The 24,780-nt window shown below is 48.9% G+C and overlaps 1 protein-coding gene across 1 annotated transcript; it reads left to right on the top strand.

The window, feature by feature from the left end:
• Positions 1 to 7,038: 7,038 nt before the first annotated feature.
• CACNG1 (calcium voltage-gated channel auxiliary subunit gamma 1) lies at positions 7,039 to 17,473 on the top strand. Its single transcript, XM_082008345.1, has 4 exons — positions 7,039 to 8,238; positions 13,913 to 13,987; positions 15,869 to 16,006; positions 16,802 to 17,473. The coding sequence occupies exons 1-4, from the start codon at positions 7,998 to 8,000 to the stop codon at positions 17,026 to 17,028; spliced, it is 681 nt and encodes a 226-aa protein (XP_081864471.1). The 5' UTR covers positions 7,039 to 7,997; the 3' UTR covers positions 17,029 to 17,473.
• The last annotated feature ends 7,307 nt before the right edge of the window (positions 17,474 to 24,780 follow it).

Below are 24,780 nucleotides of genomic sequence, written 5' to 3'. Positions count from 1 at the left end.
CTTAATACAAACTTGCAAATATAATTTATAGCCGAGCCCAAGGATGAATACGAACTACTCATCAAGTGAGCCACTTTCCTTTGACACAGCATAAACTTTGCCTCTTTCAGGAAAAAAAAAAAAAAAGAAAAAAGAAAAAAAGAAAATATTTTTGAAGGCAACACTTTCTAAAACTGACCTGTGCTACTGAAACCATAGAGCACCCGCATACTGAGCGTTACAGACTCCCTGATGGGGTGATAAGGGAGTCTCCCATTTCTGAGTGTAATTCGTCCCTCAGGGCAACGCAGGTGGGGGAGAACAGGGTGGGTGCATCTTGAAACACCTAGAAAGGGCAGGATTAAAGTAGGTGGGACTTGAGGATATTTGCAAATATCATTTCTTGCCTAACATTTAGAAAACTTGAATTCTCATTTTGACTAGCCCTAGTGCCTGATCCGGCAAGGTGCTGAGTGCTGTCTGTCAGGAGTCCCTATAGACTACTTATAGCAAGAGCGAGAAGCAGAGCTGAGCCGGGGTGGCCCACGCAGGCGAAGCCGCCGGTTCCCTGCGACTGCATTCCTGTTTTCCTCACTGCTTCACAAGTGCAACACTAACGCTACTGGAAACTAAGATATCTAAGCAACGTGTGTAAGAAAACGAGAAGCTAATACGTTCGGACGAGCAAAACTTCCTGCAGCGATGGGAACTGAGTGTTAACAGAACGGATGACAACTTTGTATTTTTTAAAATAGAACAAAAATGATCGCCGTTTATGAGATATTTATTAAACTCTTTTTATTATGAATAAGTGCCGCATGGTGCAACGTATGGTTGCTTTTAGGTGGAAATGATGGTTTGACCTAATTTAATTTATTTTGTGATGATGAATCTACTTATGTGCAGCGAGCCCACAGAAAACTCTATGCATCACCTAAGGGGGGAACTAATTTGTACCCTTTGCTTCTGTATGTTTCTAAAAAAGTCTGATTTTTTTTTTTTTTCTTCTAAATTCCTGCTTTCGTTTTTTACACTTAGGCTTGGAATCCCAAAGCTTGAGGGCCTGACTCAAAGGTAATTTAGTTTAACGGTACTCACGTTGATTTTAGTGTCCGCTTGACAAAGCCATATGAGAGTGAGGTGCCCAATTCCCCTTGGATGAATTAGGTGCAGTGAGAGAGGAGCATCTAATTCCTGTAGATTCCTTTGAACATACCCATCGTCTTTGTCCAGAAAATCTTTGCTAACCAGAAGACTAGAGAAGTGGTGACGAGGAAAAAACCTCGATTAGGAAAGCTTGGCTCATTGATGGTGGGAGATCTCAGCCAAACTGTTAAAACCTCTTTAGTCTTAATTTGTCCTGCGATGGCCGCAGCGTCAGTGACTCGGTGTTTTTGGATACAAGGCTTTCAGATAGTGGAACCAAGTCCTCCAGGAAAACCCTGGAGGAGCTGCCTTAACATCCCAAAAAGCAAGTTGAACCCCCTGCTTAAGCCTCTCTCCTTGCAAGAACCAAGACACAATTCTCAATTTTAAGCTCAAGTCTTCCCCTAGTCGCTGTTAAGCTCTGCCTAGCCCTCCGCCTGGCGGCGTGACACCCGTATTTTGGCAGAGAGGGGTTGGAGCCTTCATCCCTGCTTATTAAGAGTTTCCATTCAGGTTAAAACTCTGCTGAGATCCTTTTTCAAACCTCTGAACTCTGAGAGCTAAAGCGAATGGAGCAATGGGAACGATCTAAAAGTAAAAATGTTGTGCTACTTTGTGTATCGGCTCACTATGGAGAAAGGTATTACACAAGCTTTTTAAAAAATTCGAAGAGAGGCAGACAAGAAAACTTTTTTACCTACTTTTCGGCTAGGACAACATAAAAGAGTTCTAAAATTATTAAAGTTCTTGATGAAAGGTTTTTTTTACAAGAATCTTTATGCTTTCAAACAATAAATTATTTCCTACTTTTTGAGACTTCGTAATATTAAAATACTTTGATTAGCTATGATAGAAGTAGAAGTTTGCAATGAAAAAACCCCACACCTTCTGTCTCATTAGTGTGTCATACTAAGTGCTAATTAATTTACATCTAATTATAGTCAATGTATTTTTCAAGTGCAATTTCCCAGAACTATTTGTTTCCCACTGTGTTAATAAACTAATAGTTAGAGATAAGTCCTCATCCGTGTTTACTGTAATTAAGAATAAAACCATTCCCTTTAAAACCGGGATTTAGATACAAGCTGTTTTTCTAAACTCATGTACGTTGAACTAGAAGTTGACAGCGTGAGGTTTGCTTCGCACGTTGGTTTTGTTCTTTTAAGCATCCATCTTCAGTGAACATGTTTAAAACCAACCATCTGGTCCAGGGCTTTTCTGGACCCCAGGCCATACCCGCAGAGGCACGTGCAGTACTTTTACACCACATCAGCGAAAATAGTCTTGCCGAGCATTTTGGGATGTTCCTCTTTGCCGGAGCCTCCTCGCCACGGGCAGGGCTGGTTTCGGCAGCTCCCCAGGCGCGATGCCCTGCGTCGGTCCAAGCCAGAGCGTCCGCTCCTTCTCCAGCGGGCGCCTTGGCAAAATGGAGCTGGAGTGGGGGAGTGTCGGTGGGATGCTCGTGGGATATGGGCTCTGAGACCAGAGCTTTCATCCTGCAGGAGAATGGCAGCTGCGGTTTAAAACTCATGGTCTACGTTAAATTGCAGCACAGTAATTTGTTCAATCAAAGCAAAAAAAAAAAAAAAACCCTGTGATTTCATTTGAAAATTTCGGTTTAAAAAATCCTCCAAAAACCAGTCTTTTCCCGTGGAGAACTTTGATTCTGACAAAACTAAAAAATTTGCAGCATTCCTGCCCTTGAATAGTGTCTTGCTCCGTGGCTGATCTATCTGAACAGAATTAGATCGTGCTTGGACTTTGAAACCACTCCGTGCTGGTTTAAAAAAAAAAAAATTTAAATCATCTGTTCTTCCACATCTCTCTGGTTTCCCTGGACAGCATCGAACACAAATTAGCCCCCATTTCTCAACGGGGCCTGCAGATATCATCATCATATCATTAATATTAATCGGTCTTTTGGTATTATGCTGTAACATACTGTAACAGCAGACCAAATAAAAATGCTATTGGAGCAGATTCGATTTTCCAAGAAACAAAGTTTCAGGCGTATCGTCAGCTCGCTCTTCCTAATTTCTCATACACAATAGGAGTAAAAGGAGAAATCATTTCATATGCCCATACATCTAACAATAAACTATTTTTATATTTCCTTTTCTTTCTGTATGGATCACGTATCCACAAGGGCTAATATATCACGTCCCTTGAGGTTACATTTCTGTCTGCAGTTCTAAAGTGTTATTTCCACTGTGCTTCAGTTCTACTGGTATAATCACAACCATGTATAATGTATTTAATCCTTACTTTTTAAATAAACCATTTTAAATGTATTCATTTTTGTTGTGGAGAAAGGTATATAGATTTTCAACTTCCAAATATGCTGAGCTGAGATTTCTGTGTTTATTTTTTGACATTTCTACCTATTTTGCTTGCAGCTGGCAATGTTACTGGAAGCCAATATATCAGAGGGAAAAAACCTCTTCTTGTCGTCCCACAGACCACAAAATCTCTAAGATGTTATCTTCACAATATTTCCAGTCATTCCGGTTGGAAACTAAGAAAAACCTTCTAATTTCCAGCTTCAACTTGGCCCATGTGAGACACGCTCTGGTTTCAGTGCCCGGTTTGAGGCTGGTATGGTGGCCAGAGGCACTGCAAACCACCAGCACGACAAATAAGCCGGTGTCTTCTGAAGTGCTACCCCCCAGCCCGTGCTTTGCCTTCACCTTTTGAGGCTTCATGTGAATTCACTTCTGAGCACCCTCCTCTCCCAGCTCTTGTCTGTTTTGCCTGCAGCAAGCTCGACCCCACGTGCCGGAGCTCCACGAAGGCCTCGCTCTGATCCCCGCCATGACATCCCGGCAGCATGAGGAGCGCCGAACACGGGGCGGCAGCTCAGCAGCCTCTCGCGGCTCTCGGACGTCCCGAACCATCCCTGTATCAAAGACAATATTTCTTCTTCAAGTACCTCTTTCAACTTTACCTTCCCGGTTCCTAAGCCTCCGGATGGCCTCTCAGGACGAGGGCTGCCTGCACGCCTCTCCCCGCTGCCTCTCCCCGGCCCAGTGGTCACTTGGCAGGTCTGGAGGCAGCCGCAGGGGATTCGTCCTCTCAAGTGCCTCCGACGCCCGGTAGCGAATCCATCTAAAGCTCCAGCCCAAAGCTGGTTTCCTTTGAACTAAAATAAATAAAGGCTCTTCCCACTTTGCTGAGCAAGGCTTTGGTAAGGGGTGACCCCGGGAGCTGTGGCCGCCCTGCCGCGGACGGGGATGTGTCAAAAAGCGATGTTGTTGGAGGGGGAAGCACAGCCAGAGTCCTTAAGGCTTCGGGAAGCAGGAGGAGCGTCCAGCGATGAGGATGTGGCGTTTCCTTGGGATGGGGAAGCTAACAAACATGGGAGGTGCCGAAAAGAAAAGGGAATGAGGAGTGCCTTGCACCTGTCTGCGAAATGGCTCATCTTAGAGCCGCTGCTGCAGCCTGGCTTCGCCGGCGCGGAGGGGGTCGCTTACCGAAATGGCGCGCCCGGCACCGTGGCCGGTATTTTAAGAGAATGAAGCCGCGGATCAGACGCGCGGGCAGCGGCGGGGGCGGCCATCCCTGCCCGCACTCCGTGGGGCTGCAGGGCTGGTGCCGCGAAGCCCGGCGTCGTATCTCCTGCTTCACGCCCTTGGGCGTCTATTAGAGAAATTAAAAAGCAACCAAAACACACCCGTGCGCTTTGCTCTCGCCCTCGGTGACGGCAGGATTTCAGCCCCAGCATGAGCGCGCTTTCGGAGGGTGCCGTCGGCGGTAATCCCGGGCACCAGCTCTGCAGAGCCCACCGCGATCACGACGCTCTCGCCGCGCCGGGGCGATGCAGGCTCAGGAGCTCAGATACTGCTAAGGAGCTCCCGTTTGAAGAAAGCTGTTCGCTAAAAACAGGTCTGAGCTGAGAGCAGACCAGGCGCCATCTCCTCCGCTCTGGGTTATTCTCACCTGGGAAGGATCTTCTGCAGAACATTGTCCTGCGAGAAGGGAACCACAGGATTTGGTTAATCTGGTTGTGGTAAATATGGAGGCTGGTCTGGAAGAAATATAGAAAAATGCATGTCATGGGGAGCAGAGCCAAGCCAGCGCCTCTGCTAGGGACAAAATAATGCCATAGCTGGTCTCGGGACCCCTCCTTTAGCATTTTCTCCAGTAGAGACACACAACTGTGTCTCTCTCGCTCACTGCTGCTAGAGCACATGTAATTACAACCCTCCCTACTTCCCAACAGGTCCTCATGAACAGTCCGTTTATATTTCATGTCATATTGATCTGTAAATGTGAATACTTGCCAGCTGACGTTGGAAGACTGCAGGAACCGTTCCTAGAGGATTATGTACCACGGTCTTCTGGATGCGCGGGCAACCTTTGGGGTTTCCTTTAGTCCTTTGCTCCTCCAGAAATCAGTTTTTCTTCTGCATTTGTCAGATGCCCACCCAGCCCACCAGCCTCCCAGGGAGGGCAACTTCACCTCCATGCCGGGACGGAAATTCCCAGGTTGGGGACAGAGGCTCAGCCCATGGGCAGAGGAGCCTTTCGGCTCCCGCCACGGCGGGTGCAGGGGCCACAAGCCGTGACCACCGCATGCCTGCTGGCGGCCACCAAACGCAGACCGAGCCCGCGCCAGGAGGAGCAGGCAAGTAGCGCCCGTGCGATGCGGCTGCATCAGCTCATGTAGCAAACCCACAGAGCCTGTAGGGAGCAATAACCCCACAAAACAGTTTCTTTCCCGGGGACTGGTGGCTCTGGGTCACTTTTGGGGGCTGGGGACAATGTTTCACCTGCAGTAATGTGAGTTTTCAGTCTCTGGGGAAGCCGCTGCCGCTCACGTTGAAGCTCCCTGTGTCTCGTTCACACTCCCAGCTCCGCTCTGCAGGGGAGGGGAGGATGAATTTTTCCCTTCTAATTTCACTTTAGTTGTTTCCTGGGTATTTTTAGGAAACTCAAAACAAAACCAAACTGTGAGGAACTTACACAGGTTGGACTACCTACATGAGAACACGAAGTGTGATCCTTGACAACACTGGAAGAGACACAAAGACCAACACCAACCAAAAAATGAATGAGTTTCCACCCCTGCAGTCCTTGTAGGCTGTAATTAGTCTAAAGCACGATCATTAGCACTTGCTTCCTCAGCAATCAGAACCTTGCTTTGTGCCTACATTTGCAAACACGTGTTCACTTCCTTACACCCAACTTGTGGAGGACCTCTGGAGCTTGTAGCATCAAGGAAGAGAAGTCAGGATGCAGCTCCAAAGATCGACAGATGTTTAGTGAAATTTAACAAGAGACCACTTCAAAAGAAAAGGCGTTACGTTTGCTATGCATTGCTTTTCTGGTTTAAAATCTGTTCCCTTTAGGCTTTTCCACTTTCATGACAACTCTTGGTTCTGGTTTAAATGTAAGCCTAAAATATTTCTCCCAGCCCCAACGGGGCATATCACAGTCCTGTGCAGGGATGTGAGTGTCTTCCTTTGGACACGTCCATGGCCTGTGGTGCCTGCCTTGCCCCCTGTCCCCAGTGCCCTCCCCAGTCCCCTTCCCCTCCGATTTTGCACCACGTACCTTCGCTCCTTCCCTGGCACCCACCTCCCGGGCAGGACCGGGGCACTAGATGCCGTGCGGGGTTCAGACATGTCACCCTGCTCCCCAGGGGTGCCTGAGCCAGCCCGGTCACACAGAGTAGTCTTAACCCCTTTAAGTCATATTTCAACTACAGTTACTTTAGACCAATATTTTTTAACTTACTCTTTATTTTCTCTCTCTTTCCCACACTCCCCTTTCATCTTAATTCCCAGCTTCAGGTTGTCCTCATTAATTTGAGCTGACACCTCTGCACCTTTATTTTGGTATCAAATTGGGATGTTCATAAAACAGGACTGGAGTAGCTTTGACATTATCTTGACATGATAAGATGGTATTTGCAGCTTTCCACTGGCATTTTTTTAACCATTCTTTTGACATTCAGGTACTGTCACCTTCCTCAGTTTGACATCGCAATTGTAATGTCATCTCCATAGCGGCCTCTGCCTTGACATTATCATCGAATTAGCTTTATGATCAGCTGAAATATCAAAGGGGAGGAGAGAGGTTGGCCCCAGCCCAGGCACTCTGGGTTCAGGGTGACCGAAGTCACTTCGGAAAGAAGGAAAGGAGGTGCTGGGCGGCCGCTGGAGTTACTATACACATCAAGGAAAACCTGGATGATGGGAAAGCAAGCAAAGACTTGAGAGGTTTTGCATTAGGAAAAAAAAAAAAAGACTACTCTGAGTACTTCGGGTTAGTTAAAAATTAATTCTAATAAAAATAAACAATAAAAGAAATAAGTTTGCTTGTTTTGCCAGTTTCTTCACGCCGCAGCACTGAGCTCTGGGGGGACGTCCGGCTCTGAACGCCTTGCAGAGGCTGCTGCAAGCTGGAAGCGTGGGCGTGCACTTTGTGGGCTCCCGGGCTATTAAACTATTTAGGATCAGAGTGAACTCAGGCCCGACGCTTTTATAAACACAGATGTTTTTATAACCGAGCTGAAAAGTTAATCATCCTGATAATGCCTATTTCGGGCATGCCGTGAGCCAGGAGATTGCAGCCTTTGAACGGGGGCTGTCGCGACTCGGCGCGAGCGCCCGCCGGTCGGCTCGTGGGAATTCAAGGCAAAGCCAGCGGGTCGGGGCGGAAAGCCGAGCTCTGCCGGGCGCTCTCCTCGCCATGCGCATTAACAGCCTCCTCGCCGCGCCGGCTGACACGGCCCAGCAGCTGCCTGCGGCCGCCCCGCTCGCCCCGGGCGGCGCGGGGCTGGCGTTCGCAAGCGCTCAGATGCGCCAGGATTTCGGGAGACCTCGCGAATCGCCCGCCGCACTCCACTGGGAACACCGGCCCGCAGCGGGATGGACGAGAGCAAACCCCTGAAGGTCCGGCTGACGTTCTCCGTGATCCTGGTCGGCGTCTCGCTCCTCTTTGCAGCCGTAGTGACTGACCACTGGGCCGTGCTGAGCCCCAGGGTGGAGGAATATAATGCCACCTGCGAAGCGGCTCATTTCGGGCTATGGCGGCTCTGCATAAAGCGGATTTTTATGCAGGAGCAAGGTCCCAAAGAGAAGGGCTGTGGGCCGATAAGTCTGCCAGGAGGTACGTGACCACCCGCCGATGCACGGGAGAAAGCACCAGGCGGTCCCGCCGGGCTTTGCTTAGGAGGTTGCAGGACGTGGCAGAAGGCAAACAGGGTCCGTGTTCCCGTGGGACTCGGTCTGCCATGGGGCTGGACTCGGTCTGCCATGGGGCTGCGTGGGGCTGGTTTCATGTTGGTCTGCAAACACGCCTTGCGCTCATCCCTCTTGCTGTACGTGTGTGCTGTGTTGCCTTGCACGTCTATTTGTGACCATATTTGAGTCTCCTGTGGAACAACGACAGCGGTGGGGAGAAGGGGAGGAGGACTGGACACGGAGGAAACCGCAGAGGGAAACTGGGATGGAGGAAATTTTGCTGACATCAGCCCAGGGTCCTGCAGCACCCAGGCACGCTGATGGCAGCAGGCGAGAAAGAGGATTTGTGGGTCCACCATCCATAGCTGGATCTTTGGGATTTCCAGATCCATACAGCTATGAAGGAACAGACTGTTCATGGCTGGCATTAGGTTATCGCTGAGCTATTTCAATAACAACCGTTCCTCAGGGCAGGGAGGAACAGGGACCTGCAGTATGTTTTGCCAACTTCCAAAAAAAAAAAAAAAGCCATGGACTGAGTTTGAAGCAATTTCTCAATGGCTTACTGAGCCTCCTCGCCTCTCGGCAGAGGCAGCCTGGTCCCACACACGTCTCCATCACGGATTCCTCCAGTGCAATCGGTGGGGAGGGCGGCGGGGGAGCGGGCACGGCTGCTTTCCGGGAAGACCATTACATTCCCATGGTAAAGGGAGCTCATTATGTTTTTGCTGAGCGCGAAGTCAGTGACATTCACACCGCGTGCACTAATACACTCCCTCCGTGACCGAGCTACGCCGCTTTTTTAGCAGGCTCGTAGGGTACTGGATGCCTTCCAGACCAGAAATAACAGGATTACCTTCATGTTAGACTCTCTGCTTGAAATGAACTATATATGTTCACAGAGACTTGAAAATTTCCTGTGAAAAATCTTACTGCCTGGGCTTAGTGCGTATTCCTTGTACTACTGCAATTCTTTATCTCTTTGGCCAAATTACACGTTCTGAAGAGAGGAGCTCAGCCACAGCGTTCAGATCTGCCTCTAACCAAATTTGGGAGCGTGTCATCCGTATGCTTAATGTCCCTCACGAAGGTACTTACGTGCCTGGAAACACATCCCTCGCTGTACGCCTTTCCTCGCACGGGGAGGAAAACTCCCCCAAAAGGAAAAACGATAGAAATCGGTGGATAAACACCAAAATAAAACTCATAAATACCTGTCTGTCTGCAAAAAGCAGATTCGCGGGCAAGGCAGGAGAGCAGCTCCTATCTTTGACAGACACCAGCATGTGCTCGCAGAGGCGCCGCATCGCATCCCAGCGCTGCCGTTCCGCCGGGCTCCGCGGCCAGCGGAGGGGCTGAGCCACCCGCCCCGCTCCGGAGGCGGTTTTCCAGGTTTGAAAGATATTGGGGAGTTTGGATGACGTCCCGTGTTGCGATCGGCATCTGAGGTTTCAAAGAGCGAAATTCGCACCTCAGTTGTAATATAGATATTTTAATCCCTGTTTTACTCAGGCGGGGAAGGCGGCACAGGGCGGAGGGGGAGAGCACAGCCCCTGCGGATTCGGGCTGCTAAACGATGCTGCGTCCGCACGGCTCGCGTTAGATTGATTTCACACTTCTGGGAAGAGATGTCAGCAGGAAAACACCGGGGCTGTGAAACCTGCAGCAGTCCAGAAAATGTGAATGAACAAACGTGCAGTAAAAGAGCAGATGTGGGCACTGGTTTTCCTGAAAATCATGAGACATAACCAGACATTACTGCCAGGACTGGAAAAGAAACGTAAGAATTTATCACTGCATTAATAACCATTTACCAGTCACTCCCTGAGGAGGAAATGGATGGCATGATTAACATTATTTATTAGGTTTTGAGCACAGTGCAAAATGGGAAGGATGACTTGGCTCACGGTCCACAAAGCAGGGCTGTGATTTAGGCGGAGCTTTAAAATTTTACAGCGCTTTTCTGAGGATGTTGACAAATTGGAAAGGGTTCAGCATCCTGCTGTAAGAAATAAAAAGGTCAGGGAGATGGCTGTTAAAACCAGGCAAATTCAGATTAATACTGAGACCTTTTTAACTGTGGTCAGTAGGCACCAGGGCAGTTTACTACCAGCTGAGTTTGCCTTGACTGCCAGTAACTCCAGTGGATGTGTTGTCCTGCAAAGTGTGCTCTCATGTGCCTGCACACTGGGCAGCAGCAGGGATGCTCTATAGCCTTAAATAGGTCCTTGTAAATGTATAGGTCCTCTCCAGTTCAGGCAACGGGAGAGGAAAAGTGCTCGAGCAAGTGGGTTATATCAGCAGGGCTCTCTTGTTCCCCTTGTCAATATGAAAGACTCACTCTGCAAGACGGGGATGAAACTGAACTATTTGGGGTTACCATCTCCAAAAGTCAGTGTGTGTCAAAGGTCTTCCCCTGGCTTGCTGGCCAGGTCAGAGCCCACGGTCTGGCCCTCTCCACTGCTCAGCCCTCACCTTCTAGACCTCCTTTAGTCACAGCAGCAGGTCCTGTCTCCCAAAACTTAACACAAGCGCAAGCCTCACCTTAAAATCCAGGTTTTTCTAACCATCCAGCCTGCCACAAAACCCCACGCGCTAGCGTCCATCCGAGGTTCAAGAGCAACGCGGGCTCCAGCCCCTCTCCAGCCTGTCGCTCCAATGCTCATGGGTTGAAAACTCACCCGGAACTCTGCAAGCTCCCTGCACCTTGTGGCCTCTCTGCCCTTCCTTCCCCCGTGGGGTCTCCGTACCGCAGACCCCCAAGTTTCAGCCATAGCTCCGCGCAAGCGCACCTTGACTACGTGCCATGGCGGCGGCGGCTGCCGCCCAGCCCCGTGGCAGCGAGCGGCACAGGGGTTGGCTCTGCACGAGTAGAGGAAAGATGAACTGGCCCGTTTGCCCACAGCCAGCCGCCATCCAGGAATGGTGGGTCTGAAAGGAAGGGGCCAGGAGGCCTGTGAGGCTGGTTGACCTGGAAGGAGGAGGACACGGTGTGATAAACTGCAACCCGGAATGAAGCTCAGGCGAGCCTTAAGGACCACAGAGCCCCTGGGCTCTTCCCATCGACACGCGGAGGCGAGCTGACGGCAGAGGTAATGCGGTTGGGGGTGGTGAGAAACAGATTGCCACACAGTTTTCATACCCTGTAAGCCCCATTTTACATCCCATCTATCTGTTATGTAGGTGTGGCGTGACACAAATGGGCTCTTCTCTTATTCATGGTGGCACCTGAGAGGCATTGAGGTGCCTCCGTTCTCTTGAATAACAGGGAGCCCCGTTGAAACGCATTCTCAGCTCAGCAGAGCAGCGAAGGACCTTTAAACTGAAAACAATATATCGCTTTACCAAAACCAATCTGGTTATGTTTTCCCAGAATAAGTGCGTTTTCCAAAAACGCCTCCCCTAGAGCTAATCGCCTTCTGGGATAAGCGTTTGTCGCGGCTTGGCAGAGCTTTGCTGTAAGCCACACACACAGAGGCAGCTCCTTGTCCTGCAGACAGGTCCATCTCCGAAAGAAGGTGACGTGTGCTCCCCCTCCGCTGAGCCTGCGCGGGCTGGAGGGTGGGCTGGGCTGGTTCGGTTCACCGGCAGCGGACACGAGGCCGTGCCGTGTCCCCCGGCACGCCGTGACGGGCCGGTGTCACCTTGGGCTCTGTATAGTCAGCATGCCTGGGGACTCCTTTGAGTTCAGCCTTTTCGGAGGATTAATTCAAAGCCGAATCAAACAATCCGAGAGGAAGCGTCCCGGTTTCATCCCATCTCCCATTTAGCACAGGAGCCAAAGGATCCGCAAACTGGGATCACCAGCCTGGACGCTCAGCCTCAGCCGCGTCGCAGTCGCTGGCAGAGGCACACAACCTCCGCTCTGGGGCTCCAAATTTGCAGTTTCAGTCATAGAGGTCTGAGTTCAAATATGTTTCCTCCAGTCGTTTGCAGGGATAACAAAGAACAGGTCAGGAGACGCCAGAGCTGAACATTAACCTAGTCTCCAGGAAGGAGAAGCTGCAGATGAAATAAAAGTCAACTTATAAAATTAACCAGATAAGATTGTCTCGAAGGAATCTGCTACTAACGGGCCTAAAAAAAGCTGCTTTACAACTGCCTATATCCTGGGAGAGAGAATATAAATTCTCGTTAAATCAGTAACTCCAAAATCTGCTGTTTACGTGAAAGGAAAAAACCCACAAGAACCAACAGGTATCATACAGTACTCTGCTCTCTTCTTGCCACTCAGAATTAATGCTGTAAATAACCGCGGAAAGGCAGTGTGTGTACAGGACCCTGCACGGTCCTGCACCCGGGACATGCCCTGGAGGAGCACGTCCTGGCCTGGACACTGGAGAGGACCACAAAGTCCTTCCAGACTTTCTCCCAGCATCTCCTGGAAACGGGTGCTAACTCTGTTATTGAATAGGGGAGGTTTAGACTAGATATTAGGAAAAACTTCTTTACTGAGAGAGTGGTCAGGCATTGGCACAGGCTGCCCAGGGAGGTGGTGGAGTCACCTTCACTGCAAGTGTTCAAAAAACGCGTGGAAGTGGCACTTTGGGACATGGTTTAGTGGGCACGGTGGTGTGGGGTTGATGGTTGGACTTGATGATCATAAAGGTCTTTTCCAACCTTAACAATTCCTGATTCTGTAATGGACAAGAGCTGTTAACCAAGTGGCCGTTGCCACGGGCAGTGCCTGTATTTCGTGCAACCTTGGCGTGATTTCGCGGTCTGACGGCAGTCCAGCCCGGGGTGCTGCCGGAGGGGTGCTGGGACGGGCGCTGAGCGCGTCCTCTCCAGCCCGGCTCAGCAGAATAGCACAATCAGAGCTGGCACCGCTCAACGCGTCTCCGCGCTTGCACCCTTCCAGCCAAATTCCTGGCGAGCAACTGTTCCCCCAGCTCCGCGCCCCTTCAAACCTTCCATTAAATCAGTTATAAATAGCGAGAACACCCTCCGCCCTAACGCTGCTGCTGCCAACGCTTCGACCCTTCCCCGTCCGCCGCGACTGAAAGCCTCCGGCGTAGCTACTGACCGCAATGCCGCCGCTTCGCTCGCCGACTCGCGCCGGGCCGAGTATGAAACAGTGTCGTGGCCATTGAGAGACTCGGCTACCAACTTCCCTCCTCCCGGTATCCTCCCACCCACGATCTTGATCCCTGCTCACTTTATAACCCCTCTATAAATACCCGCTGCGGAGCGGGCTGGCAGCGGCCGGGGGCGCGGCTGAGGCACCAGCTCAGCTGCCGGCACGGCGGGTCCCGCCACCGGGAAACAGAGCGGCAGGAACGTCTGATGGCCAAAGACAGGCTGAGAAAAATTACCTGTAATTCACGCTTTGAAGAGGTGAGCGGTCAGTGGGAGAAGCTCAGGGAGGAGCGGCCCGCAGACGGCATCGGGGGGCTCAGCCTTGCCCGTGCCGGAGCCGGCGGCCTGGCATGTGCTGGCCACTCATCTGCTCCCGAATAAAACAGAGCCAACTCCAATTTCTCCGTGCTACCGAGGGTAGGGAACCTTAAGACGTTGCGAGTTTCAATAAAAGGCAAATTTATTTTTGCTACGTTTTACTAGCGATTTCCAAGCACGCGGAATTTCTTTTTCTCTTTCAGAACACAACTGCTCCTACTTCAAGCACTTCACACCAGGACAGAGCTCAGAGATATTTGAAGTAACCACCCAGAAAGGTAAGAATAATCCTGAAAAATATTTTCCTAACTGAAGTGCACACAAGACCTAAGGTAAAGGGATCCCCAAAATGAGGGTTCAATCCTGGTTCCACCAAAAGCAGTAGAGGAATTTCCATCAGCTACCACCAGCTGGCAAAAATGTGAACAAAAATGCTCTGAACGAGGTCAAATGCCAGCTTCCCGGGAAGAATAATTTCTATATACGATCACACTCGTTAAGTGTGATTTTACTCAAAGTTGTCCCACAAATATATAACGATGTCAATACCCGTGAAAACTGAAAAGAGTCTTTTCAGCATAAAAATGGCTTTACAACATTGGCACTGTCTGCGGCACTCCGAGCCTTTGCCGTCGAAGGAAGAAGACATTAATAAAATCTCCATGAATAAGTCATGCCCCAAGCAGAGTCTTGACCCTGAAAAGACGTACAGAGACTCCGTGAAGACCATTAGGAATTTTGTGCTTCATATTGATTTTATGTGAAAGTCATGTAAAAACCAGAGCGATCAATGGAAGGAAGGAAGGGAGATCGTACAAAGACGTGCACAGGCAGTCTTTACAGAGCATGGGTTTTTAAAACAGTCTTTCACAGACAAATTTCACTTTTCTAAGAAGTCCCTGATAAAGCCAAATATTTTTATAAATCACCTAACGTGCTCCTCTCGGTAAGGACAAATTCCCTCCTAGTTTGCCACACCACATATTTTGCTGTGGAGTAAATGAGCTGATGATTCTATTACACATATTAAACAATCATCTGCTTTGCTTCCAGTGGAAATGGTAACGGTGGAGAACTCCGCACACAGGTTTTCTACGAAAGCAGTTTCCTCAGACAGGAAAAACGGGGAATTTTAAGTGGATCGAAGAGCATGTATCTGAGCTACCTGCTTTTGCTCATTTATATGCTACCAGTTCCTGCCATCTGATGTTTGAAGTGTGCCCAATGCCACCACTTTTCAGAAAAAAATCAGGAAGAACTTCTTTTCTTTGAAGTAAAAGAAAAAGCTTAAGCCCCAGCAAAAGACTTTATATCTAAATGAACTCTTCGAGGCAGTTCTAGCACATAGTAAAGAGAAACATCAAGAAAATTATAATAAAACAGTGGTATGAAAAGCAATGAGAACAAAGAGCGATCTGCTGTTCCCTTTCGCAGAAATAGCTACGTTTTGATGGCAGCTAATTAGTAACAGGCAAAAAAATTGTTCACGATTTTGCCTGGGAGATATTTTTTTTAATGGCTTGAAAGGCAAATATCACCAGGCACTGTGATGTTCACGCATGCCCACGTGTTAAATATTAAACTAATCGGAAAGGGAATACAATATGTATTATTATTATTATAAATATATTAAATATATTATTCAATTAGCAATTCTCCCCCCGTGCAGGCACCGCAGTGTGCTTCGGCTGGGGGAAGCGTCCAGCGCACATGTCGTCTGGCTTAGCGAAAACCAGGACATCTTTTGGAGGGTTTAATCCTACGCCCCACAGAAGCTGGGTTTTCACGGAGCTGGAAATCGTTCTTTTAAAGGGGGGAAAAAAACCCCCACCAAACCAACCCACAAACAAAACCAAAACCAGATGCTACGCACACACTTCACCAGACCAGTACAGGTGCCCTGTGCTCTTGCGTAAGTGTTCAGAAAGCGTTTCCCCTCCTGCTCCGTTTTTAGACCCTTTGCATTGAAAAGATCGATGGCCAATACTTGCCCCTGCTTTTATTTGAGGAAAATACTCAAGTCACCAGAGCCACCTCTCCACAGCAGCAGGAGGATACATATTTCTCGGAGTGACCTACTGCAAAGTCACAATAGCTGATGGGGGCATGCTCAAAATTTGCATACATTTGCATTTTCGGTGTTTGTTTTGCTTTGGCAGAATACAGCATTTCAGCTGCAGCCATTGCCATCTTCAGCGTTGGCTTTGCAATCATCGGAACGATCTGCGTCCTCTTATCCTTCAGGAAGAAGAGGGATTACCTGCTGAAGCCAGCATCCATGTTCTACACCTTCGCAGGTACGAGGCTCGGCACTCACTTACTTGCACTCGGTTTGTAGGACAGCGTAGAGAAACCTAAACAGCTCCTGGGAGGATGGGGGCACTTCTAAAAACGCCCGGGAAGCGGCATTCTCTTCCTAGCCACAGTCGGACTGCGCGTCCCTGCGCGGTGCTCCAGCTGAAGAGCTCTGAAGGTGCCCAGCTCAGCCAGCGCTACCCAGCAGCTTGGCTGTAATTTCTCCAGTTTAAGAGGAGCGTTTCTAGCACGTTCAGTGCCGGCCCCAGTCTAAACCAGGGATATATACTCTTCTATCTCGTTTATTAAGACCCAAAGCAAAGAAACAGCTGATCCAGGCCCAAAATACAGAACCGTCTCCCAAAACCACAAAGACTGCATTTTTAGAGGAGCCGGTACTACCTTGACATGCCACAATGACTGAAGGACAGAGGTGCAACTTGTCACCTCAGTAACAACCTTATACAATATACACCAATATAACACGCAATATACACCAGCAGCAACCTTTGGAAAAGCTCCCTGGGGAATGCAGTTGCTCCTCCACCACCTGGAGTTTCCCATCCAAGATGGGAAAAAAAAGATCACACTCAACGAGCCACCGGCAGACTCGGATGGCCTGGGTTATCACGGAGCTCGGAGCAGCTGTCAGCGGCGGCTCCGTCAAACACTGGAGTCAGTGACTCACCCGTGACTCTCACTGCAGTTCCCGTATGCAAAAAGACAGATGAGGTGGTTAATTAAGGATGAAAAATAGACAGCCAGTTATTCAACCCACTGCTCCTATCTTCCTTCAGGTCTCTGCATCATCATCTCTGTTGAAGTCATGAGACAATCCGTGAAGAGGATGATCGACAGCGAGGAGACAGTCTGGATCGAGTACAGTTACTCCTGGTCCTTCGCCTGTGCCTGCGCCTCCTTCGCCCTGCTCTTCGTCTGCGGCATCGCCCTCCTCCTGATCGCGCTGCCTCGCTTCCCCCAGAACCCCTGGGAGACCTGCATGGATGCAGAACCGGAGCACTGATGCTCCCAGCACCCAGGGAAAAATCCAGAGCGCGTTCTGAAAGGATTGGTATTTTTTAAGATGTCTGGGCCGCACTATACGATGTGCACTCTGTTAACGAAGTCGTTACTGAGCCAAGGCATGTCCAGTTGCAATTAGTGCTTTGTTTCTTTCCTTTTTTTCCCCTTTTTTTTTTCCCCAGCAAGCAGAAAGAGCATTCGGTGCCAGCGTGGGTGTGGGTGAAGGGCACTGCTCGGAGCCCATTTGGGGGTGCCCTGTGCTGATGCAGTTGGGGGAAAATGTGTGAGACAGCTCGTGCCAGAGAAAACGGCTGCCTGAGGGAGCTGTTTGGTGTGGCTGGGTCTAGATCCGTGAGGAATATCGGGTTTTTATGCCTCATTTGGTCAGAGAGAGACAGAGAGAAATTCTAGCTCCATGGGGAGTCCAGTTCCCTTTTCATGCTGCACTCCTCTACCTCCCCAGGAAGGGTTAACTCACCACTCCGGAAAATGTTAGAGACCCTTATGCTATTCTGTTAAACTGTTAAAATTTGGGGAAAAAAGAACAAACAACAAAAAAACCCCTTTGCTTAGCGTTGGGACGAAAGTTTCTCCTACAAATTTACACCCTGCAGTTCCATTCTTTTGAATTACACACCAAAAACCCGTAAGATATAGTTTTTGTCCTGCTTAAACTTTGATGGCAAAGCGAAGAAATACCGAACGTTGAGAGTGATCTTTTCCTTTAATAAAAAGCATAATCTTCCAGTGGCATGATTTTCTGGAAAATTATTTTGATGGATGACTCACTTGGCCCATCAAATTCTGCTAGGTCCAGAGTGACGGTGTAACTCTGGATGGCGTTTACCGTACGGAGCTCTCATTTGGTCCTCGCGAACGGGCTTTTTAAGAACACCGCGCTCGGCTCGCTGCAGGCGTTTATGTAAAACTGTATTTTAGGAAAAATCCTTCAAGGTAGCTACCAAGAAGGAACGGACTTAGCCTGAATCAGCCAGGAGAGTCAGCCCTGAACATACTACAGAAGCGCGTCGCTGCTCACGCACGCTTGAAGAGACGCGCGCCCGAGGCAGCGCCGACGGGGGCTGGCTGCGTCGCAGAGCCCCCGCAGCGGGGCGGCCTGGGGGTCCCCGGGCCCCGCACGCTCACCTAGCCCCGCCGAGCCCTTCGCGCCGTCACGGTCCCAGCGCTGAGAGGTGGGTGTCTTTTTTTTAACGGTTCGATTTTCAGACTCTGCTCAGCGTTTTCCTGGTTTTCCCCACAAGTAGGAGAAAGTATTTGGTTTAAGCTGCAGTTTTTTCACACAGTCACTTAAAAAGCAGGAGAAAAGGAAACCAAAGCGTCCTCCCCTTTGCGCTTACCTGTCCGCAATTCTAAAAAAAGCAGAATTCAGAACAGAAGTTTTCTGATCCTTATGAAGAGATCTGAAATCACGACGCGTTCAGACATTTCAAGAAAATAGCCAGCAATTTCGTGCTGGTGCAAGGGGCTGCCCGTGGCCCGGCCGTCGGCCAGACCCCGTCCCGGCGTGCTGAGCCCCAGCAGCCCCCAGCCAGAGCCAGGCATGTCTCCATTTTCCATCAGTAGAGTGGCAGCGAGAACAGAAGCCTTTTGTGAAGTCGCATTAATATTTTTCAAGCGCTTTGAAGTTGAAAAGCACTACAAATAACACGTATGGTATAAAGTTTGGGGATAAAGCATTCATCGGTGCTCAGATCTGAGTATGAGCTGGGGAACTCTGCCTGTCTCTCGTCACGAGAGACAACTGCAACTCTTCAAGCTGTCACTGAACCACTGTGAAACGCTAAGTGGTTTTGAAATCTTATTTTTGGGTGCAGAGCTGACATTCTTAATTTGCCTTTCCATTGTTCAGGAAAACAGAGGCTAGTTTCTAGGGAGAGCCTTTACCGATGACGACAACAGACGAGAAAGCAGTTGGTGTGACCTCTGCGGTGGCTGACCCCAGGTTGGGAAACCCAAGTGCAGATTAATCTAAGCAAAGCAGCTGGCAGGCACAAAGGCATTCCCGGCTCAGCCATCGTCATCAAGATGACCTCACCTCGGACATGCAATGGGTTGAGATACGCGAGGTTTGGGGACGTGGGTCTAAGCTCATCACTCCATGCGGATCGGGGGCACGTCCTGTGGCCCTGGGTCAACTTGTTGCCCAGCCAAGGAGCTGCTTACTCCCCTTCGTGACAGTCGTGAGCAAGAACATACGTATTTCAGATAAACAGACCCTGGAAGGTCTCACCCAGCCCATGCACGCTCCCATGTGTGTCAGGGCTGAACCACTTCGTCCAAGCTACAGCGAGGGCCATGGGAAGATTCCCAGCGAGTGCTGGGGCTTGGCCTGAATCCAGAGGTTTTATGGCCTCTTTGTGCTCACGTTACTCATGGGGCAGAGAAAACACACAGCTCACGGCAGCGAGACCTTCCACCCACAGACAGCAACTCAGCTGAGCTAGATGCCTCCTAAAACTTGCTGAGCTTTTTTTGTTTTCTGTCTGCTGTTGAGGCTTTCTCATCATTCACTACTTCGTACGGTGCCTGCGCAACCAAGCAGCATGTGAATGACTTCATTTTCTTTTTCCAGATATTAAGAAATGCTGATGAGGGACTGCGCATTAAATTGGTCATTGGTATTCACAGTGGGAAAGGCACTGCTCTTACAGCAGGTTTTTCCGCCATATCCAAATCTCTCTGCCAGGGAGCCAATAATGTGTTCTAAGAGAGTTAATAAAAGTAATTGGCCTTCATAAAGGAAAAAGAAGAATATAATGTTGTAACCAGTTCAAGCCACCAAAACTTCAGGAATGTAGCATGAAAACGTGAAAGAAGCCTCCTCGCTGGCAGGGAGCCATCAGGGCAAAGTGGGGATGGGAACCCAGCTGCTCCCCAAGCAACAGGCGCACACACGCGTTTGGGAGATGGCCCAAGAACTGAGTAGGAAACATGCACCAGGGAGAGGAAGAGACAAATTAATTCACAGAACAAGTAGCTACCACCAGCCACCGTGAAGCCCCAAACTCTGGTCTTGCCACCACCAAGCCCATGGACACCTTTGGTCATGGGTCCCCTGGGCACGCGCCATTTGCCACTCCATAAACCAACATCGCTGCCCCCCGTCCCCTCCTCAGGGCACCCACACCAAGGTGCCCCGGGGCAGCGCGGGCGACATGGCCTTGTGAGATTTCGGTTGCTCAAGCCTGCCCACCGCACCGCAAAGCCCAAGCGTTGAACCACAGAGTCAATGCAACGGAAGACGTGAAGTTTTTTGTTTATGTAAGAGTAAGGTTTGCTGTTAGGCACCAAGCGTGGAGAGAATCTGCTTCCCTTATTTTAAAATGCTGCGGTGTGTGAATTTAACGTGAATTTAATTAAACAACCCTGAAGAACAAAATGGCCTGTTCAGCAGGCAGCTAGCTGAGCCCTCGGCACAGCGTTTATCGGCGGGGGTCCCGCCGCGGAAACAACCCGGCCCCAGCCCGGCCGGCGAGGGAGAGCTCGCCCGGCGCTCGCGGGTCAGCGGGCTTCATGGCACACACGGGTGCAGAGGTGGGTGCCTGCAGCAGAAGAAGGGACGTTCAGAAATCTCGGTACAAAACCCTACTTCTCCCTTAGCCCGCGCCCCAAACCACCAGCATGCGCACGACGCTGGGGTGTTGGATGAGCCCAACGTGGAGTTTATAAAGACACAGGCATACTTACTTCTTTTTTCGCTCATCCCTTTCCACTCCATTATTTCCTTGTGGCCACCATCCCTTTTTTCTCTCCTTACTTCGATAGCCCTGGAAATTATTTCCAGAAGGTTTGAAAGGGCTGAGAATTTCTGCCCCCTCACAATGAGATCCTTGGCCCCACTGCAGAGGGGCACTTCCTCTCCTGAGCTCGGTCGCTCTAGAGGAACATACCCAATACAAGAGGTCACCAACACCAAGAGACGGCTGTTTGCCGCGCTTCGTCCTGCCAGCCCCAGGGAGGGCCCTGGGGATTAACACCGAGCCCCTGGGCTCGATCCAACGCGCTCCTCGGACGCCTGCGTACCAGGAACCTGACCAACATGCAGGAACTGTTCATAGCATAAACTTCATTTTGAACTTCACTTTAAATAAGCTTCTGCTTTCCACGGTGGGACACTGCCCCTTCGAATGCTGTATTATTTTTGTAACTTCAATACTGGAGTATTAGGCTGCTCTGTCCCACGAATTACACCATAGAAACAGGATCTGTTTTAAAGGCATCCACTCTAATTATTTCCCCTTTCCATTATCACCAAGGGGCAAGAAAAGAGCGTCATGTCTTTGTTTTGACTGAAGCAGAGCATGAGATGGTTCTTGCTCTGTCATACTTGGTCGACGTTCTGGCTCCAGTGAAGCTGTCGAATATAAATCCAAGCCATACACATCACATATGCACACTCTGCATCTAGACACACAGTGAGCAGCTCTTCTGCTTTCTACAAAGAAATGCGGAGAAGGGAACAAACTCCGATTTCTGGCCTACTTTCTTCTTAACAAACCAGCGGCACCAGTCAGTTTTGGCAGGGCTGCCCCAGGGCTCTGGCTCGGTGCTGTGCCCACCGCCACTGGTCTCCGAGAACGCGGCGGTGGCTTTACAGCAGGGCTTGTGAAGGCATTTGCCCTTCAGGAGGGAGCAAGTCTTACGGAAAATGGACTGACATCTTCTAACTAGTCCTGATAATTCAGATCACAGAGCATTCTCTGTACTTCATTCAACGCATATATTAATCCCGAGGTAAAAACTTTTCAACATTTCTTAACTAAAGTCAACAAAAAAACTCCACTCTGAACTGGCATTTCCACCGCGTTTGCTGTAAATCCTTTTACTTTACTCAAACGAAAAAAAAGGAACTTAGAATGATGCAGTCCTTGTTCCCTGACACAACCAACAATACGATACTGGTGCAAGTATTGCTGTATTTCATGTCAAGGAATATGATGTGCAAATGTTTTATAGGCAGCATAGATCATCACCATCCGTCTTGACAAATTAATCGTCCGCAGTTTTTCTGGGAAAACTATAATCTTAAAAAACTAACAAAACAAATGAGTTGAACAATGACACAGGCAGAGCATGAGCATCAGGCACTTACTGCTCTGGAAATGTGCGGACTCCAATATGTTTGAGTTCACTCCAGAAAGAAAATTTAGAGTGGTCAAACACACTGCTCTCAGTGCTACTTACAGTGGAGATACTATATACATAGCAAAAGAATTGCTCATAGAGCATGACCTCTGCAAAAGAAACAGCTGAACTTGACTGATCTGTGAAGAAAACATTAATTCCTCAAAGTAGAGAACAGCACTCCCAGGGCTTGTCAAGTCAATGGCAGGATTCACGTATTGCTACGGGTCAGTACCACCACAGCCCGTACAATTAAGCAGAACCGTACCAAATGTACTCCGCATCAACTTCCAGGAGAAAATACGGATGCAAGGGCTTTGGTTCTAACTTGCCAGCTTTTACGCATAGTAGCTATTTATTAGCGGTGTCGTGGAAGCACCTGAAGGCTGCCATTGAACAGCAGCTAAGGGTGAAGATTTGTTCTAGACAGAGAGGCGGGGAAGCGTTCCTGTGACGTGCTCTTGGTTACGAGGAGCTCGACACTGCGGACAGACCCGAGAACGCATCCCCAGGAGGCTCCACCACATCCGGTCACCATCACTGGAAGTGTTCAAAAAACGTGTAGACGTGGCACTTCGGGACATGGTTTAGTGGGCTTGGTGGTGTGGGGTCGATGGTTGGACTTGATGATCTTAAAGGTCTTTTCCAACCTTAATGATTCTGTGATTTAAGCGTCCTACAGAGAAGGGAGACCGGCGCAGAACAGGAGAGCCTGTGGCGGCTGAAGAGGACAGGGACGTACCCTGAAAGCTCTGCCCGACCCCGGCAGCAGCAGAGCTCCTCTCAGAAACAGCCCGATGACCGCAGGCAGGAAAGGCACCGGCAAACCGGGCAAAGCTGTGGACATTCATAGCCCACACCGTAACAAAGTTTACCCAGGACACCAAAGGACAGTACTATACCTTCAAAAGATGGAAATGTTATTTCATAATCCACCTCCAAGCTACCTCTGTGCTCACGGAAGCCAGCAGCACCTCCTCCGCTTTCTTTTTCTGACTTAGTAAGGCCAAGTTTAAAGCCCGCAGTTTCATAAAAATTCAGTCTTCAAATGTACACAGGGAAGCCTACCAGCTGCATTCAGTAAGTAGCTTTTTAAAAGGTAGAAGCTGTATTTGAAATGGAAAAAATAGTTTAATTTTTTAGAGTTCAAGTAATTTTTTGAAAAATCTCTCAATTTTTTATTACTCCTTAACACCACACGGACAATGAGACATCCAGATTTTCATCATGAAAAACTGGAATTAAAGCGAATAAAACCAGAACTTATTCTTAATATTAAATACAAGCTTTTGAAATTTAGATCGGGATGACCTTGTCATTTACATTTTCCACAGACAACAATGGGAGTTTATTCCCGGACAAGGAGCATGGGATTCGGGACTAACCATACTTTTAAGTGTGACATTTTAGCTATAAAAAAGTCAAGGAGCCAAATATTCAGTTGGTGTATGTGCCCAAGCCTCCACTCATTTCCCCTGAGTTGAGACATTTTACACAAGCCAGAAATCTAAACTCATAATTTTGAATTTTCACTGTAATTGCAAGAGTTCCATACTTACAGTGCAGCCTGAGCCACTGCCCACTGGAGCCATCTGTAAGGCTTAATTTGATTTTAATAAGAGTTCGATTAAAGCCCCAGAAGAGTTTATAATACAGTTTTGGGGTTTTTTTAAACAGTTATGGCTTCAATCAAAATTGGGTAATTTGCTCTAAAAACAAGAGATCCCACTCAGGGCTATAAACATGATATATAATGGCTAAAAAAGACATTTCAAAATAAATACTACTTTGGAACAAAATTAACTCTAAGAAATGCAACTGATTCATGCTAAACATTTCCAAAGCTGATAGTCAGAAGATCTCCACCATACGATTCTCAAACTCCTGGGTGAGAGCACTTATGAAAATTTAGACCCAAAACCAGCAAGGATTTTCATAAAGTTATAGAATTGAAACCGTAGATCAGGGAGAAAATGCTCCTTTATCCATAATATTTTCAGTGTAGATAAAACGCCCATGTAAAACAGAATAAAATGTGGCGAGATGCGACCATCTCCCCCTTAACTAATTGACAGATAGCAGTAAATTAACAAGTGATGTTTATTAGTTTCATAGTCAAATATGGTGAACAGAATCAAAAGACTGCTCCATAGAAATGAGTGATCGTGAAACCCCTGAAAGTACAATGCCGACTCGGCGAAGTGCATTTGAGCCCTACCTCTCCTGTCACAGTCTCGCACGCCTCACCAAGAACTCTTCACAGATTATAACGTTCAGGCACGCAGTTTTCTCGTCCCAGAGCAGCGCCGGGCGCTCCGCTGAGGAGAACTGGCACAGCTCCGCCGAAATAAAGACTGAGGCTAACTTACGCTGAGCGCACGCCCGGCCCTTGCCAATGACCTCCCCAGGGACCTATTTCTGCAGCCGTCAGCTCGGCAAAAAACCGTTCAACAGTAGTTTTGCTTGATTCAAGGTTGCAGAATTTGGCCTCTACTCATTTTTGGGTCCTCTTGATTTGATACCATATGCCGAAGTGCTAAGCAGAACTTGGCGGGGGCTTCCCCCCCCAGCATCTTTTGTTTGGTATAGACGTTAGGAAATAAATTAA

Source organism: Phaethon aethereus (assembly GCF_964289735.1).
Source record: "Phaethon aethereus genome assembly, chromosome: 18".
Classification (NCBI taxonomy): domain Eukaryota; kingdom Metazoa; phylum Chordata; class Aves; order Phaethontiformes; family Phaethontidae; genus Phaethon; species Phaethon aethereus.
This window is presented reverse-complemented; position numbering and strand designations above follow the sequence as displayed.